This window comes from Gopherus evgoodei, chromosome 4 (genome assembly GCF_007399415.2).
Source record: "Gopherus evgoodei ecotype Sinaloan lineage chromosome 4, rGopEvg1_v1.p, whole genome shotgun sequence".
NCBI classification, from domain to species: domain Eukaryota; kingdom Metazoa; phylum Chordata; order Testudines; family Testudinidae; genus Gopherus; species Gopherus evgoodei.
Genome location: NC_044325.1, coordinates 62,682,537 through 62,697,342, shown reverse-complemented (window position 1 = coordinate 62,697,342; position 14,806 = coordinate 62,682,537). Strand labels below are relative to the sequence as shown.

General features: G+C 45.6%; 1 protein-coding gene across 2 annotated transcripts in view; it reads left to right on the top strand.

Annotated features, from left to right (window-relative positions):
- Window positions 1-14,806, top strand: part of CCDC9B (coiled-coil domain containing 9B) — a 128,769-nt gene that overhangs the window by 100,904 nt on the left and 13,059 nt on the right. For both annotated transcript variants that reach the window (XM_030559461.1, XM_030559462.1), the window contains exons 11-12: window positions 10,144-10,201; window positions 10,542-11,329. In XM_030559461.1, the coding sequence (XP_030415321.1) occupies window positions 10,144-10,201; window positions 10,542-11,327 (844 nt within the window). In that variant the 3' untranslated portion in view covers window positions 11,328-11,329. The remainder of the gene's footprint in view (window positions 1-10,143; window positions 10,202-10,541; window positions 11,330-14,806) is intronic.

Genomic DNA, 14,806 nt, shown 5'->3' with positions numbered 1-14,806 from the left:
CAGGCAAGCTAGAGATAATGAGGTAGGTTCAATCAGGGAGGAATGTGTGTGATTCGAGAAGGGAATGAGAACACAGGCTAGTTCCTGCTGACAGTTACACCTGTGTAGCCGTATTGATCTCAAGGAGAACAGATTTTTGCACAAGAATAGATTTTGGTCCCTTCTGCTTTTTCACACCTGGTATAAGCAGAATCTCATTCGCTTTCCTCCCCTAAACTGTGAGCACTTTAAGGAAAAAAAATAAGCAAGGTCTGCTTGATTTACACATGAAAATGAAACAGGAAGCTTTCCCTTCATTCCACACCCGCCTTAAACACCAAACCTGATGTAACAAGGGTGTCACTACAGCAGCCTTGGTTGGACTGTTCCTTTGAAAGATCCTTAATGGTTCTTTAAAGATGCTGCTTTTCAGTGAAGTCTTTTTGTTCAGGGGGGTAGAGAACACAACAGGGAATAGCTCTGTTTTGTCGGCTCCTAGTCATTCAAAAGCTGAAAGGCTTTAGATTAAGTTTGTTTAATGTTTGCACACAGCTAACATACTACACAAGTGCTAAATATTATGACTGGGCAACTCTCTAAAAATCTGTGTCACTTCTAGCTGTTACCGTGTTCTTACAGAAAGCTTAAAGCAAACAAATGCAAACCGTAGGGGGCTGGTACACACAGAACTCATGATTAAAAACATCATGTCAGAGCTGCTAATCACACATTCTAGAACAGATAATACTTAGTCCTGCCATGACTGCAGGCGACCGGACTAGATGACCTCTTGAGGTCCTTTCCAATCCTATGATTCTATTCTATGATTCTGCTTGGGGTTGGTGACAGAATGGGCTGATGTGGTGAATCATCGGAGATTAACTACACAAACTGGCTATCATCCCGCAAATAATCTTTGGATTCAATGTGAAAACAGTAATTCATTGTCCTCAGCCAGGGCAACACTGGGAGGCAGCTGTCAGAGCAAGACAGCCTAAAATACAATGTCACCCAATGCAATTTCCCCACTACTACTGCCTCCGCTTCAGTGGATTTTACACCTGAGTGGTTTTCTTGTACATAATAAAAGCTGGCTGCCTCCCAGACTGCAGTCAGAGTGAGATAGGGTATGTAGTGTGGAGTCCAGAGCTTGGGGGAAACACCTGCAGGGCTTGGCTTTGCACTGTGCCATGTGGAGAGCCCAGGGTAGAAGCAGGATGGGGAATGCTGCAGTGTTCATCCTCATACAGATGAGCACTCCACTACCTAGGAGGAAGGAGGCCTAAGAGAAGGACAGCAGAGCATCCCTCGTGCTACCTCTTACTCAGAAGTACCTGTTTGAAGAAGTGAGAGTAGAATAAACTTGTTAATTTTACATAAATAAATAATATGTAAAGAAATGTTTGATGACTTCATTTTTTTTTTTTTGCAATATATAATTCATACTTACGCCTTCCCTCCCATTAGCCTTAGGCCCCTTATAACCTTAATCTGGCCCTACCAGCTGAGAATGTTAATGATGTGGAATCAAAGGATTTGTCTGTTGAAACATCACCACAACCCCAGCTAGTTCCGCTCGGTCTCTGTTCATTTCAGGAGCTTCTTGTTTTTAGCCCTTCATCCTACCTCATGGCTCTTGTCTAATTCCAGTTCCCTCTTCACTGCCCCTGCTGCTCTCTGTTCACCTCATGGTGGCCTGTTCTCTGTCCCTCCAAACACTCATGGCTCTGGTGCTGCAAGAGCCTTCTCCTCTGCATTGTCTTTCTTCAGGACCAGTCAGCTGTTCTTGAGTATCTCATCTAATTTCAAAACACAGCTGAAAAATGCCTTGATTTATCTTCTCCATTTTTTTTTGTTTGTTTTTTGTTTTTTGTTTGGGCTGCTATTTTTCAGTATTTACCACTAGCTAGCAGGGCCAAACTCTAATCTCTATTATGTCCCAACAAAGCCACAAGGGTTGCATGCGTGCAACTAAGAGCAGCATTAGCCCTTGTAACTTATCTTACTGTGTGAAGTGTTGGGGAACTACAGCTTGCATGAAAAAATAGAATGACTATATCATGCTTTAAATGCAGAGTGCTTACAAACAAGGCCGAACCTGCACAAATACCCCTTAGAGGCAGCTAAGTAAGGAGCTGTTATCCCTGTTTGATATATCAGGAAATTGAGGCAGAGAGCTTGCAGACCAAAGTTTCCAAGAGCTTTCCAGTTTTTGGTGGCCATCTTTAGAACTTAAGACCAGATTTTCAGAGATGCTGAGGACACTGTGGATTCACCTCTGACAATCAGATCACAGGTGTCCAAAGATGGCCACCAAAAGCTAGAGGTCACACTTAAATTTAGTCTTTAAACTCACTGCCTTGGTTTCCCTATATATAAAATAGCGATGAAAGCTACCTATATAGCTGCTTCCAGATTAGAAGTTGTTTTTTTCAAATGTGTGCCTTAGGGCCTTATTTGAGGCCACACAGCAAGCCAGTGGGAGAGCTAGTATTAGAATCCAGTACTTAGCATTCCCTGGCCTGTGCACTAAGTACTAGATCAGATGGCCTCTCAGTGTTGTATTGGATGATTCAATTTACAATCAAGTATTTAAAGGATGAATGTAACTCGGATGAAAAATTGGATGCATCTACATTTCCCACTTAATTCCATTAGAGTCTGATTCAAAACCATCTAAGGCATCAGATTCAGTGCTTTTAAGTGCTTTGCCACATTACTACCTGAGTGCTGTGACATTTAGGGTATGTCTTCACGAGCAATGTTAAAACGCTGCCATGGCAGCCATGGCAGCGCTTTAATGTGGCTGTGTAGTCGTGGCACCCGTGCTGGGAGAGAGCTTTCCTAGTGCTGTAAAAAAACCACCTCCATGAAGAGTGCAGCTACCAGCACTGGGAGTGCGGCTCCCAGTGCTTGTGCACTGTCTAACGCTGCCACTTTACAACGCTGAAACTTGCAGCGCTCGGAGGTTGGGTTTTTTTCACACCCCTGAGTGAGAGAGTTGCAGCGCTGTAAAGTGGCAGTGTAGACAAGGCCTTAATCTCAGCAAAATCCACATTGGGACAGTAACTCAATAGCTGCTGAGAAACCACCCTTTATGGTTGCACCATGGTAACTTTATGACCATTTCACTAATATTATGACAAGTAGGTGACATGCATAGCAAACACATGAGAGAAAAGTAGTCAGTGAAAGCTTACATCCAGCCAGGTGCATGGTTCACATAACTGACACAAATTTTCTTTGTCATTGTTTTTACTGCTGTGACTCTCTAAGAGAGAAATTAAACTACCATTTTAGGCTCAAACTTGTGAGACTACTTAGTTCTGGTCCTCATTTACATTAAGGCTACTTTCTACTACTCTAGTTATGCAAGAATGCTTTAAAATGGATATAAATATAATTGATTTCCACTTTAAGGCCTCTTCACGTCATGGCCCACCCACTTAGCATCCAAGCCCACCCCCCAGCCCTGGCTCTGCTCTGGCCCCAGCACTTGCCCCACTCCACCAACTTGCCTGGCATAGGCACGGGAACTAAGGGTGCTGGGGGTGCTGCAGCACCCCCAGGTTTTATGTGGAGCTCTGCTCCCGGGATCCCTGTTGCCGGCCCCACACCCTCCTCAAGCTGTGGTCCCAGCATTGGCTCCCTTACCCCTTCTAGGTCCCCCGCCTCCTGGAGACACGACTCTTCTCCCAGCCCCAGCTCTGGGGGGGAAGGGGTAAGAGGGCTGGCTTTCAGCACCCCCCCACTATTTAAAGTGTCCCAGCACCACTGCTGCCCAGCGCTCCTGCCAGGCAGTGGGGTTGGGGCGCAGGGGCTTGTCCCGCTCTGCCTGCCCAGTGCTCCAGCCAAGGAGAGGGGTCAAGGCACAGGGGCTTGCCCCGACCCCATGCTCCGGCTGGAGAACCAGGCGGGCAGGCAGAGCGGAACAAGCCCCTGTGTCCAGATCCCACTCCCAAGATGGAGCGCCAGGCGGGTGGGCAAAGTGGAGCAAGCCCTCGTGCTCCCACCTAATCTGCCACTGGGAAGAGGGCGAGCAAATGGGCTGCAGTAGAGGAGATCATCAAAAAAGATAGGCCCACTGCCTGGGGGAGCCAGGCCCGGTGTGGGGTGGTGGGACCTGGAAGGGAGCCAGAAGCGCAGGAGAGCAGCATCTCCTCCCAGAGCTGGGTCTGCATCCGAGGCCTTGGGGATCCCTTGGCCAGAGGGTCCATCTATCACTCCCTGCAAGGCCAGCTGAAGGGGGTGGAGGAGGCAGGCCCCCATCCCTCCTGCCCTCACAGCCACCCCTCTTTCCTCCCCGGTAATTGCCTGCCCACTAGAAGTCAGGGGCCATCCAAATACCCCATGCTGGCTTTGCCAATGCTTCACGCTACCAGAGTACTGTAAAGTGGCTTTAGTTTAACTGAGGGTCAGGGTCCCTGAGTATAATTTGCTCACACAATTATCATTACTGCACACACAGTCACTATAATTGTGCGCATGCACTTTTGAAAATTTGGGACTTTGCATGTCCTAAAAAAATGCCTTTTAAGTTTTCGTATTTTGGCCCAATTTTATCAAGAGAGACCAAGCAGCTAGAGGCATTATTTACCCCAGTAGAATTACATCAGGGATGAATTAAGCCAGTGCGCATACTTCCCCTCTTTTTTCTAAATGAGGGGAGGGGGCAGCAGACCCTGCATTTCTATTAAAAATTGATACTAAATTAACAAATAATTCCAGCAATAACTACTAATTTCTACAGGTATCGAAAGCCTAGACTATCCAAATACCAAGCTGTGCTACTCTCTAGCAGAAAACCTTAAAAAATAAAAGCCAAGACTACATGGTAGGTTTTCTAGTCCATCCCCAACTGATTTAGGATAATTACTCTAAAGTTCCCTCTGATATATATGTAGGGCTTCACCCAGTCTAGTCTGAAATGATTCATTAAGGGGGTACATACTTGCTCTCTAGAAATACAGAATTAGACTTTTCACCACATACAAATGTTACCTATTTTTGAATGCTAGAGGCCAATGTCACTTATTTCATAAGCATATCTCCTTATTCTTTGGTCTAGCCCTGAGTAATCTGGGCTTCTCCCTCCATATATGTAGTAGGTGGCAGAGTTCTGAAACATATGGGCCCCATCAGTGTTAGTACAGTAAAGCTGAGACAGTGGCAGACATCAGAAGAAACAACTGGTATATGTGATTAGTCTAGTCTAATGACAGGTGTCTGTTCTGGAAACTGGATTGTATGATTTCATTAGATTAGAATGTTTAGATTTAGTGGCCTCAGAAGAGTTCCTCCTTGTCAGGAGAAGTGCTTTGCAGGTGTCATCAATATACAAGTAAGTATGGGAGCAAGTCAAGTGAATCTGAGCCTATTTAGAAGAAAAATTGCTAGAAGAGCTAGTGACTTTAGAAGATGGTTGGTTCCCCACCCCCCACATCAGTATTTCACAGTCGCACCATTCATCATCATCTGCTTTATCAAGATGCTTTCCCACAGTGATTTGTACCATAGCCAGTCTGCATCCTTGCCAGATGACCAGTCACATTTTCTTTCCTACTAATTAGTTATTCTCCAAGGAATGGCCTAGTGGTCTGGACCAGATCTCTGAGTTACCTAGTGTATCTGGGGTGGGAGTGCGGTGTTTGGATGGAATGAGAGTCAGAGTCCCAGATGCAGTGTTCTGTTCCTCAGGCCAGCTGGACTCAGGTATTTTGTAGACATGAGATTTGCAAGTTGTGACAAGGTTCACCTCCATGTGGCCCAACAGAGCCCTACTCACCCTGTCATGGGATCTCAGTTGGTTGCCGCCTCTCACAGGTCCAGTGCTATGGTGCTTTAGTCCTCTGGCTAAGACCCACTTGAGTCCCAGGCCCTGAGGGGTATTAAAGTCCAAAACTAAAGGAATGCTACAAGCTCAAAACAAGGTAATCCAATGTGTCTTCAGACAAGACTCCACCTGCCTACTCAGGGCCTGTCCTCTTGCAGCCAGTGCTTTTTGTCAGTCTCCGGGGGCCCAGTGATTCTGCCACTGGGAGGCTTGTCCAATCCTGGCTGAAACCAGGCTTCCCCCACTGAGGGAGAAGCAGAGCTCCACTCTCCTTTCTGGCTAGCCTCAGGCTCCCCTCTCCGCTCCTGACATCTGTCCTGTGTGTAGCAGAAGGGAGTCAATTTCCTCCAAAGGCCTTCATTAACCTTCTCCTTGCCAGTGTGGGGCCTATATGCCCCATCACACAAATCCAGATTAGCAATCTGAACCATTGCAGTAGAAGCACACTGTGGGCAGAGGCGTAGCGAGCGCCCTCCATACCCTCCGACCGGAGGGGGCCCCACAAGGAAGGGGGCCCCTAAAAGTGGCAAAAAAAATGTAAGGTATAACTAGATAAGTGACATTTATTGATGCTATTTCACAATCTATGTCGGTTTTACTGACAAAACCGTGAAGTTATTGTGATACATCATAATGCTATTGGCTACATCAGTTGTCTGTCGGTCAGTTTCGAATTTTAGTTGGACCCATTCAAAGAATGTGTATTTGCGTTCATAATGGCGGTCGGCGGATAAATGTTATTAATTTAGTTGTTTAGTTTTTTATCGTTTCCAATGCAGAAGCGTGCTTTGTGATGTCTAAGAGAATGTATAAGAGCGGAGCTAGTAAACGAAAGGCAGCAAAAGATGCTGAAAAGGAACTTGAGAAAATTCTAAAGTTGTCAACGTATTTTGTGCTGCAATCCAATGTACAGGTACAGGCACATGAAACGGACAGTGCTAGCAGCGACGAATCGTATCCAGAAGTATCCAGAAGTGCTTCAAGTGAGGTCGAAGGTGAAGCCAGTTGTTCTGCCAAACAAACTGTGACAGATATTTCAGCTGCTGCCGGGAAAGAAGTATCTGAATCTGAACCACTGACTGATGATCCAGGAGATTGGCCGTCTATAATATCGGACAGACAAGTGTGTGACATTGTTGCACGTGGCCCACCGCAGCAGAATGAAAGTTACAAATTTCCATTTAACGAGGAAAGACGGAGGTTCACAAGTACTCATTTCTATCGAACCATGGCAAATGGCGAGAAAATAAGACGTTCATGGTTAATGTACTCAGTTCAGAAAGATGCCATTTTTTGTTTTTGTTGTAAATTATTTGGCACTGGCAACATACCACTATGTCGTGGAACATCTGCTTGGAAAGCACTGTCAAAAAGACTTCAGCAGCATGAAACAGGCAAAGGTCATCAAGACTGTATGGTGAAATGGTTTGACCTTTGGTCAGGCATAGTAAACCGTACATCTATTGACCAACTCGAATTGCAGGCTTTTCTGAAAGAAAGAGATTTCTGGAGAAATGTTGTCAAACGCATGGCTGATGTCGTTATTTTCTTGACCAAAAGAAACTTGGCATTTCGAGGAAGTAATGAAAAGCTCGGCAATCCTTCGAATGGCAACTTTTGGGGACTGTTTGAATTGCTTGCAAAGTATGATACTGTCCTCAGCGAACTTTTACAGAGGATTAAGAAGGCAGAGACACATGTTCAGTACCTCAGTCCACAGATCCAAAACGAGCTTATTCAACTTGTTGCCAGTAACATTCAAGAGGCCAACATAGTGCAGCTTAAAAAAGCAAAATATTATTCAGTTATTTTGGACTGTACTCCCGACGTGTCACATGAAGAACAGATGTCTGTGGTGTTATGCTTTGTTGAATGCAACGGTGAAGATAGTGTCAATATTCGTGAAGCGTTTGTTGGTTTTCTTAATGTTCATGATACAACTGGCGAGGGCTTATTGGAAGCGTTTCTTGAAAAGGCAAACAACTTAGGAATAGACATTGCTGACATGAGAGGCCAAGCTTATGATAACGGTGCAAATATGAGAGGAAAGAATAAAAGAGTTCAAGCCCGCATGCTAGAAATAAATGACCGTGCCTTGTATGTACCATGTGGAGCTCACACTTGGAATCTTGTGATCTCAGACGCTGCAAAGTCATCGAAATATGCCGTTGACTTTTTCGGTCTGATTAACAGAATATACGTTATCTTTTCTTCTTCACCTTCACGTTGGGATGTACTTCAAGAACATATGCCAATATCTGTTAAAGGGTTATCGGACGCTTGTTGGGAGACGAGAATTGATGCTGTGAAGCCATTGCGTTATCACCTTGAAGAATTGTGCAATGCTTTGTCATCTTTGCGAGAATATGCGCTCAAAAAGAAAGATGGCAATACAGCAACAGAAGCCGGTGCGCTTTTAGACCATGTTACTAAGTGGCCTTTTGTTCTGATTGTGTACACGTGGTATGGTATACTATTTCACGTCAATAAAACCAGCAAATTAATTCAGTCACCAGATGTATCAATTGACGTACTGCAGGCAGAAGTCAGTGCTACAATGAAGTTTTTGGAAGACTATCGAAATACAGGATATAATTCTGTGGTCACAAATGCACGTGAAATAGCAGAACATATGGGTATTGAGCAGGTGTTTCCAGAAACCAGGGTGCGACGTAAGAAGAGAATGTTTGATTACGAATGTGATGATGATTCGAGTCGTCTTTCTGCCGAAGAAAAATTCAAATCGCAGTTCTTTCTTGTTCTCACTGATCAGGCCATATCTTCTGTTTCGTCGCGATTTGACCAATGGAGTGGAGTGGTATAAGTTGTTTGGATTTCTGTACAATGCTAACAGCCTGAAGCAGTGTCACAGAGAAAATGAACTGGAGAATCACAGCAAAAATTTTGAAAGAAAAATGGGAGACATTGATGCCAACGAACTCATAATGGAATTGAATTGTTTTATTTATGTCATTGAGAAAGAGAGAGGACTTGTCACGGCAAACAATTTTTTAACATACATATACAAGAACAGCCTTCAGGAGATATATCCGAATCTTTGCATTTGCATCAGAATTCTTCTGACCACACCAGTTACTGTCGCTGGTGTTGAAAGGAGCTTCAGCAGAATGAAACTGATCAAGAATATCCTGCACTCAACCATGACAGATGACAGGCTTTCTGCGCTTGCAGTTATCTCAATCGAAAACAAGATTGCCAGATCTCTGGATATGACACATTGATTAACCAATTTGCGGAGAACAAGGCTCGAAAGAAGCGCTTTGCGTAAATACGGAATACATGTACACTGTAGGCCTATGTATACATAATATGAACCCTGTATATTGTATAAAATAAATACCGCATTCCAGTTTCTGCATTGTAAGGGGCCCCGGACATATGTTCGGAGGGGGCCACGTTCTTTGTTGCTACGGCCCTGACTGCGGGTAAGGAGCCCTTTTCTTCCATCACAGACTAGAATAGTGCAATGCCTCCTGGGAGGACTGGGATCACACTGATGGAGTATCTACATAGCCTTATCAAGAAGGAGGGACTGGTTGGGTGGGGCAGGTAGGAATGTTAAGGCAGGAAAAAGTTTGTGCCCCAATCAGCACAATAAACTCCTAGACCGAATAGGCCTTGGATCTGTGTCCAAGCCTGCCAAAGCACTAGTACAGCAAGAAGCGTTTGGGAGGGAGAAGAAGGATGTAGAGTGTGAGTGTGTGGGGGGTCCTCCAGGATAGAAGGGAGGGGAAATGTCCGCCTTCCCTTGCCATAACAAAAAAAACCACTTCTGTGTGCAAGCAGTAGGTTGAAGAGCTGCGTGGTCATGTATCACATGCTCTATGTATGATCAGGAATTATGAGGACAAAAGATCGACACATTCTGTAGTTAGTCGAGGCCCACCCCTACTATTTCCTTGGAAGCAAAGTCTTATGAGTCAGTTTTCTCCTATACTATGAATTTAGAGGTGAGCCAACAGAAGGAAGTCAGCGTCTCAATCCTCTAGAAAGGTTCTGAAACACCTCCTGTATTGACTCAGCAAAGGTAACTAGGAAGCACTGTAAAGTCCTACTTTGTAGCATTTTATTTAATAAATGAATCCACTGGATGAGTGGCTCTTGCTCTTCCCTGCCATAGAGCTAAGTTCATTCAGCTTCCAGTCTGTCTGTCTTGTTCCCTGGCTCAGGAGCACTTTCTATCGCCCAGCAGTTCATCCTTTTGACCACTTATTGATTCCGTAGGGATTCCTGTCTATGCCCCAGGATGGGAGGGGTGCTTTGTCATCTGAAGAGCTGATGGAACCAAATTCTGTGTTTTATTTTGACAGATGGGATGCGAAGGAAGGTGAAGACATGTCCTTTCTAAAGGATGACTCTGATAACCAGGTGAGTTTAAAGAAAATCTGCTCAATTCTTGCAGTTAGTCCTGAATAAAAACTTGCAGTCTCAGGTAAATTGGGATCTATTGGTTAGAGTACAGAACTGAGAGATAGGAGACTTGGGATGTACATCTAACTCAGTCACAGACCTCCGCCTCTCCCTCCTTTGACCTAGGATAGGTCCTTATTCTTCTCTATGGTTCAGTTTCCCCCTCTGAAAAATCAGGATAATACTTATTTAGCTTTGGGAAACATATGTCTTCAGAGGAGAAGTACGATATAATTGCATATTGATATTTTAAATAAACCGAACTAAATAGTTCTCATTCTCTCTTTTCTCATTCCAGGGATCCACCAGTGCTGACACACTGAAAAGCAAAGTTCCAGCTGGCAGGGAGGTGACGGAACAGAATTGCACAGCAGATCAGGAAGTGAACATGGAGCAGCAAAGGCCCCAAGACCCTGGTTTCTTCTCATCACAAGGGGAGAGAGGTGGGAAGGTTCTGTCTGCACAGGACATTCAGAGGGAGAAACAGCAGGCAGGGAAGCGCCTCAGCAAGGAAGCGGCAGTGTCCAGTGTGGGTGACTCAGAACCAGAATCCAAGCAGAGTCAGGAAGGAATTCTGGAAGCTGACACTGAGAAGCCTAGCACTACCAATCTCTTCCAACAGGGCAGCTGCATGAACAGCAGCACTTCCCAAATCATCACTACAAGCACTATGCAAGCTGCTGGCCCTGGCAGTAAGGGAAGCATATCAACACCCCTGGGAAATGGGTTAGAGAAAAATGCTCTGTCAGAAAAAGAGCCCATTGAGGACTCTTCAGAAAGCCTTAGCGGAAACCTGGAAGAGGCAGCACGTGGTAGATGTGATGGAGCCAAAGGACTGTCACTGAGGAGACTGGCTGAGGTGTCCCAATACACTGGTTCTGAGGGGCAAAAAGTCACAGTGAAAGGAGGCAAGGTAGCCACATGCCTTGAACATAGAGGGGATCCTGCATCCCCAAGGAAAGACGTCTCAGACAAGATTGGGGTCTCACAGAACAGGAAAGGTGACCAGCCTGAGAAGTGCAGTTATAAAAACAGTGGGGACGGTCAGAACTCAAGGAGAATACACTGGATTGCAAGAGATTGAAGGTGAGTGCACAGTCCATAGCTCACTCTGAGGTATTTTAATAATCCCAGGTGCACTTAGTTGAGTGCAGACTTGAGACAGGTCCACAGCTCAGCTTTTTTTTGGGACAGCAGGGCAATTTACTAAATATTTGCCCAAATATGCTCATGAATTTTAACACTGAGTAGACAGTATCTGCACCCAATTTGTCCCATCCCCATGGTTCCAAATTACATGAATCAACTGTGAAAATCTAAATCTCCACACCACAATTACTTGCCCCTGGAATACAGTGAAGAGAGAAACCTTAGAAGGTTTCCCCATGGCTGTTTCCTGCTGGTGGCATGTAGTATTCAACAATTCAGGGGGCTCAGACTTTGAAATTGGCTACTTGTTTCAGATAGTCTCTGAAATTCCAGGAAGAAGTGGCAACCCCTTGCGTGGACCTTTCCATCTGACTATGCAGTGATCACAGGTAGAAAAATTAGTGGCCTATTGAGTGCCATTCCAACAACATCTTTCTTCGTATTATAGGCCCCTCTTGTCTGCAATAGTTTGAACATCAGGCTAGAGGATCAGGAGGATTATGTGATTCTCTCCCCAGCGCATGAAGTGCAAACAAACGCCTAATAAAATTATTTATATGGCAACACTAATGTATATGGCACTTTACAAACATAAAGGATGACAACGTTCCTTCTCCAGAGACCTTTTAATTGAAACAGAAGGCAGAAAAAATCCACTCTGGTTAAATTGAAAAGCTCAGGATATTAGTTAAGCCAACTATGCATCTTCCAAAAAAAATTGAAATCCCACCCAAGTGATGACAGTCGAAAAGAACATAAACTGTGGCAGGCAAAAACAAGATGTAAATTAGGAGAATGGCTTAGAGGAAAGTTGAAAAGCTAAAGACATAAAACAAAATAATAAGAAATTCCTTCAGTAGCTCAGAAGCAGGAAGCCTGTGAGAGATTCGGTGGGTCCCCAGGACTACCAGGGAGTGAAGGGAGCAGATAGAGAAGATAAGGACATTGCATAGAAGCAAAATGATTTATTTGCATCAGTATTCACCACAAAGGCTGTCAGGGGAGATCTGCTCTTTTCAGGTAATAAGGACGAGGCATTGTCATAGAGTGGTGTGTCACAGAGACGGTGCTAAAACAAACTGATAAATTAGGGCCTGAGCCTGAAGCCCCATCCACAGCACCCAACTTTTATATGTCTGGAAAGTCACTGGAATAACAGTGTGATCCACAGAGCCTGAGTTAAGCACCTAGGCTCCCTATACAATGCCTAGGGAGAGAGAGATGCCTTACAGTGAGACCCACAAAGCCGGCATGCTGGCAGGGGGACACCTAAACTAGCCAACAGAAGATGTAAATGAGGGGGGTGCGTGCCAAGTCCCATCCTACTCTCAGCTTTCTCCAGACTTCAGGTAGGTGCCTATCTCTGCTTGTGATTCATGAACTGGGGCCACCTAAGTCACATATAGGGCTTGATCGGTAGTCATGATTAGAGGCTGTCTAGTGCCACACAAAACTGCTGGGTGTGGGAGGAAGAGGACTTCCCTTATAACTTTTAGCTCAGGGGTGGGCAAACTACAACCCTGGGGTGCGGGATCTGGGGCTTGCCCCGCTCCGATACTCCAGCTGGGGTACAGGGTCAGGGGCTGCACCTTGTGGCTCCCGGCAGGGGCAGCATGGCCCTGCTTTGGCGCTCCAACCAGGGCACAGGGCTGGGGGCCGCTCCACGAGGCTCCTGGAAGCCGCAGCATGGCCCCACTCTGGCTCCTACATACTCCAGTGGCCCCCTCCGGTGCTCCAATGGGAGCTGCAGGGGCAGTGCTTGGGGACGGAGCAGCATGCAGAGGTGCCTAGCCATGCCTCCATGGTAGGAGCTGGAGTAGGGACATGCCGCTGCTTCTGGAGACCCTTGAGGTAAGTGCCACTCGGAGCCTGCACCACCGAGCCTCTCCCCACACCACAACTCCCTGTCCCAGATCCCCCTCCCACCTTCTGAAGCCCTCAATCCCAGCCCAGAGCACCCTCCTGCACCCCAAACCTCTCACCCCCCGCCCCACCCCAGAGTCTGCACCCCCCAGCCGGAACCTGCACCCCTTCCTGCACCCCAACTCCTGCTCCAGCCCAGAGCCCCCTCCTGCACCCTGTGGCAGGGGGAATCCCCACTGCTCCCATGCACCACGGGTGGCAGGGGGAATCCACACAGCTCCTGACTACTGCGGGTAGCAAGAGAGACCCCCAACACTCGGATCCCTGCTGCCATGGACAGCAAGAGGGCGCCACGGAGCTCAGCGGCAGGGGGACCCCCAGCAGCTCCCAGCTACAACTGGGAGTGGGGGAGGGGACCCTGGAGCTCCCAGTCCCCCTCTCCCCCAGCTGCCCAGGCTACCCCCATTTTGTCATGGGTGTTTTTATAAAAGTCAAGGACAGGTCACAGGCTTCCATGAATTTTTCATATTGCCCGTGACCCGTCCGTGACTGTTACTAAAAATATCCATGACAAAAACATAGCCTGTCATAGACACAAGGAGCTCAAGCTATTTAGCTTGACAAAGAGAAGGTTAAGGCGTGAAATGGTCAGCCTCTGAGTACCTACATGGGGAACAAATATATGATAATGGACTAGCAGACAGAAGTATAACAAACTCCAGTGGCTGGATACTGAAGTTAGACAAATTCAGTTTGGAAATAATCTGTACTTTTTTTTTAAACGGTGAGGGAAATTAACCTTTGGAACAATTTACCCAGGGTTATGGTGGATTCTCCATTGCTAGCAAATTTCATGTCAAGATTAGATTATTTTTTTTAAACAGATATGCTCTAGTTCAAAAGGAAATATTTAGTTCTGCAGTCTGTGTTATACATAAGGTCAGAGTAGATTATCACAATGGTCTCTTCTGGCCTTGGAATCCATATGAAATGCAGATTAGTTGATACAATCATTAAAAATAGACTTAGAAAACATCTAGGTGTACATGACATGAGAAACATAAACCAGTATGGCTCAGTAGATAAAGGGGAAGTAGCTGACATACTTTATTCAGCCTTTCAGAAGTCTTGCACAAAGTCCCACGCAAGAGGTTATTAAGGAAACTAAGTTGCCATGGGGTGAGAAAAAGTACATTCTTGGATTAGACACTGGCAAATTGGAAACAAATAGTGGGAAATATCTATTTTTTTCAAGGCAACTGGTTAGTGCTAGATTCACTTAACACATCCTTGATGCTATCCCTCTTTGGCAAAGTACTTAAGCACATGTTTAAAGTTAAGCACCTCATTAAATCCAACTGAAGTCAATGGGAAATCAGTGGTACTTAAGCAAATATTTAATCACGTACTTACATGCTTTGCTGAACTGGGACATAAGAAAAGTATTGTTTGATATACATAATATGTTTATGATTTGGACACAGGCAAATGTAGTGATGTGCAGGGGTGGCTCTAGAAATTTCGCCGCCCCAAGCAGGGCAGCATGCCGCA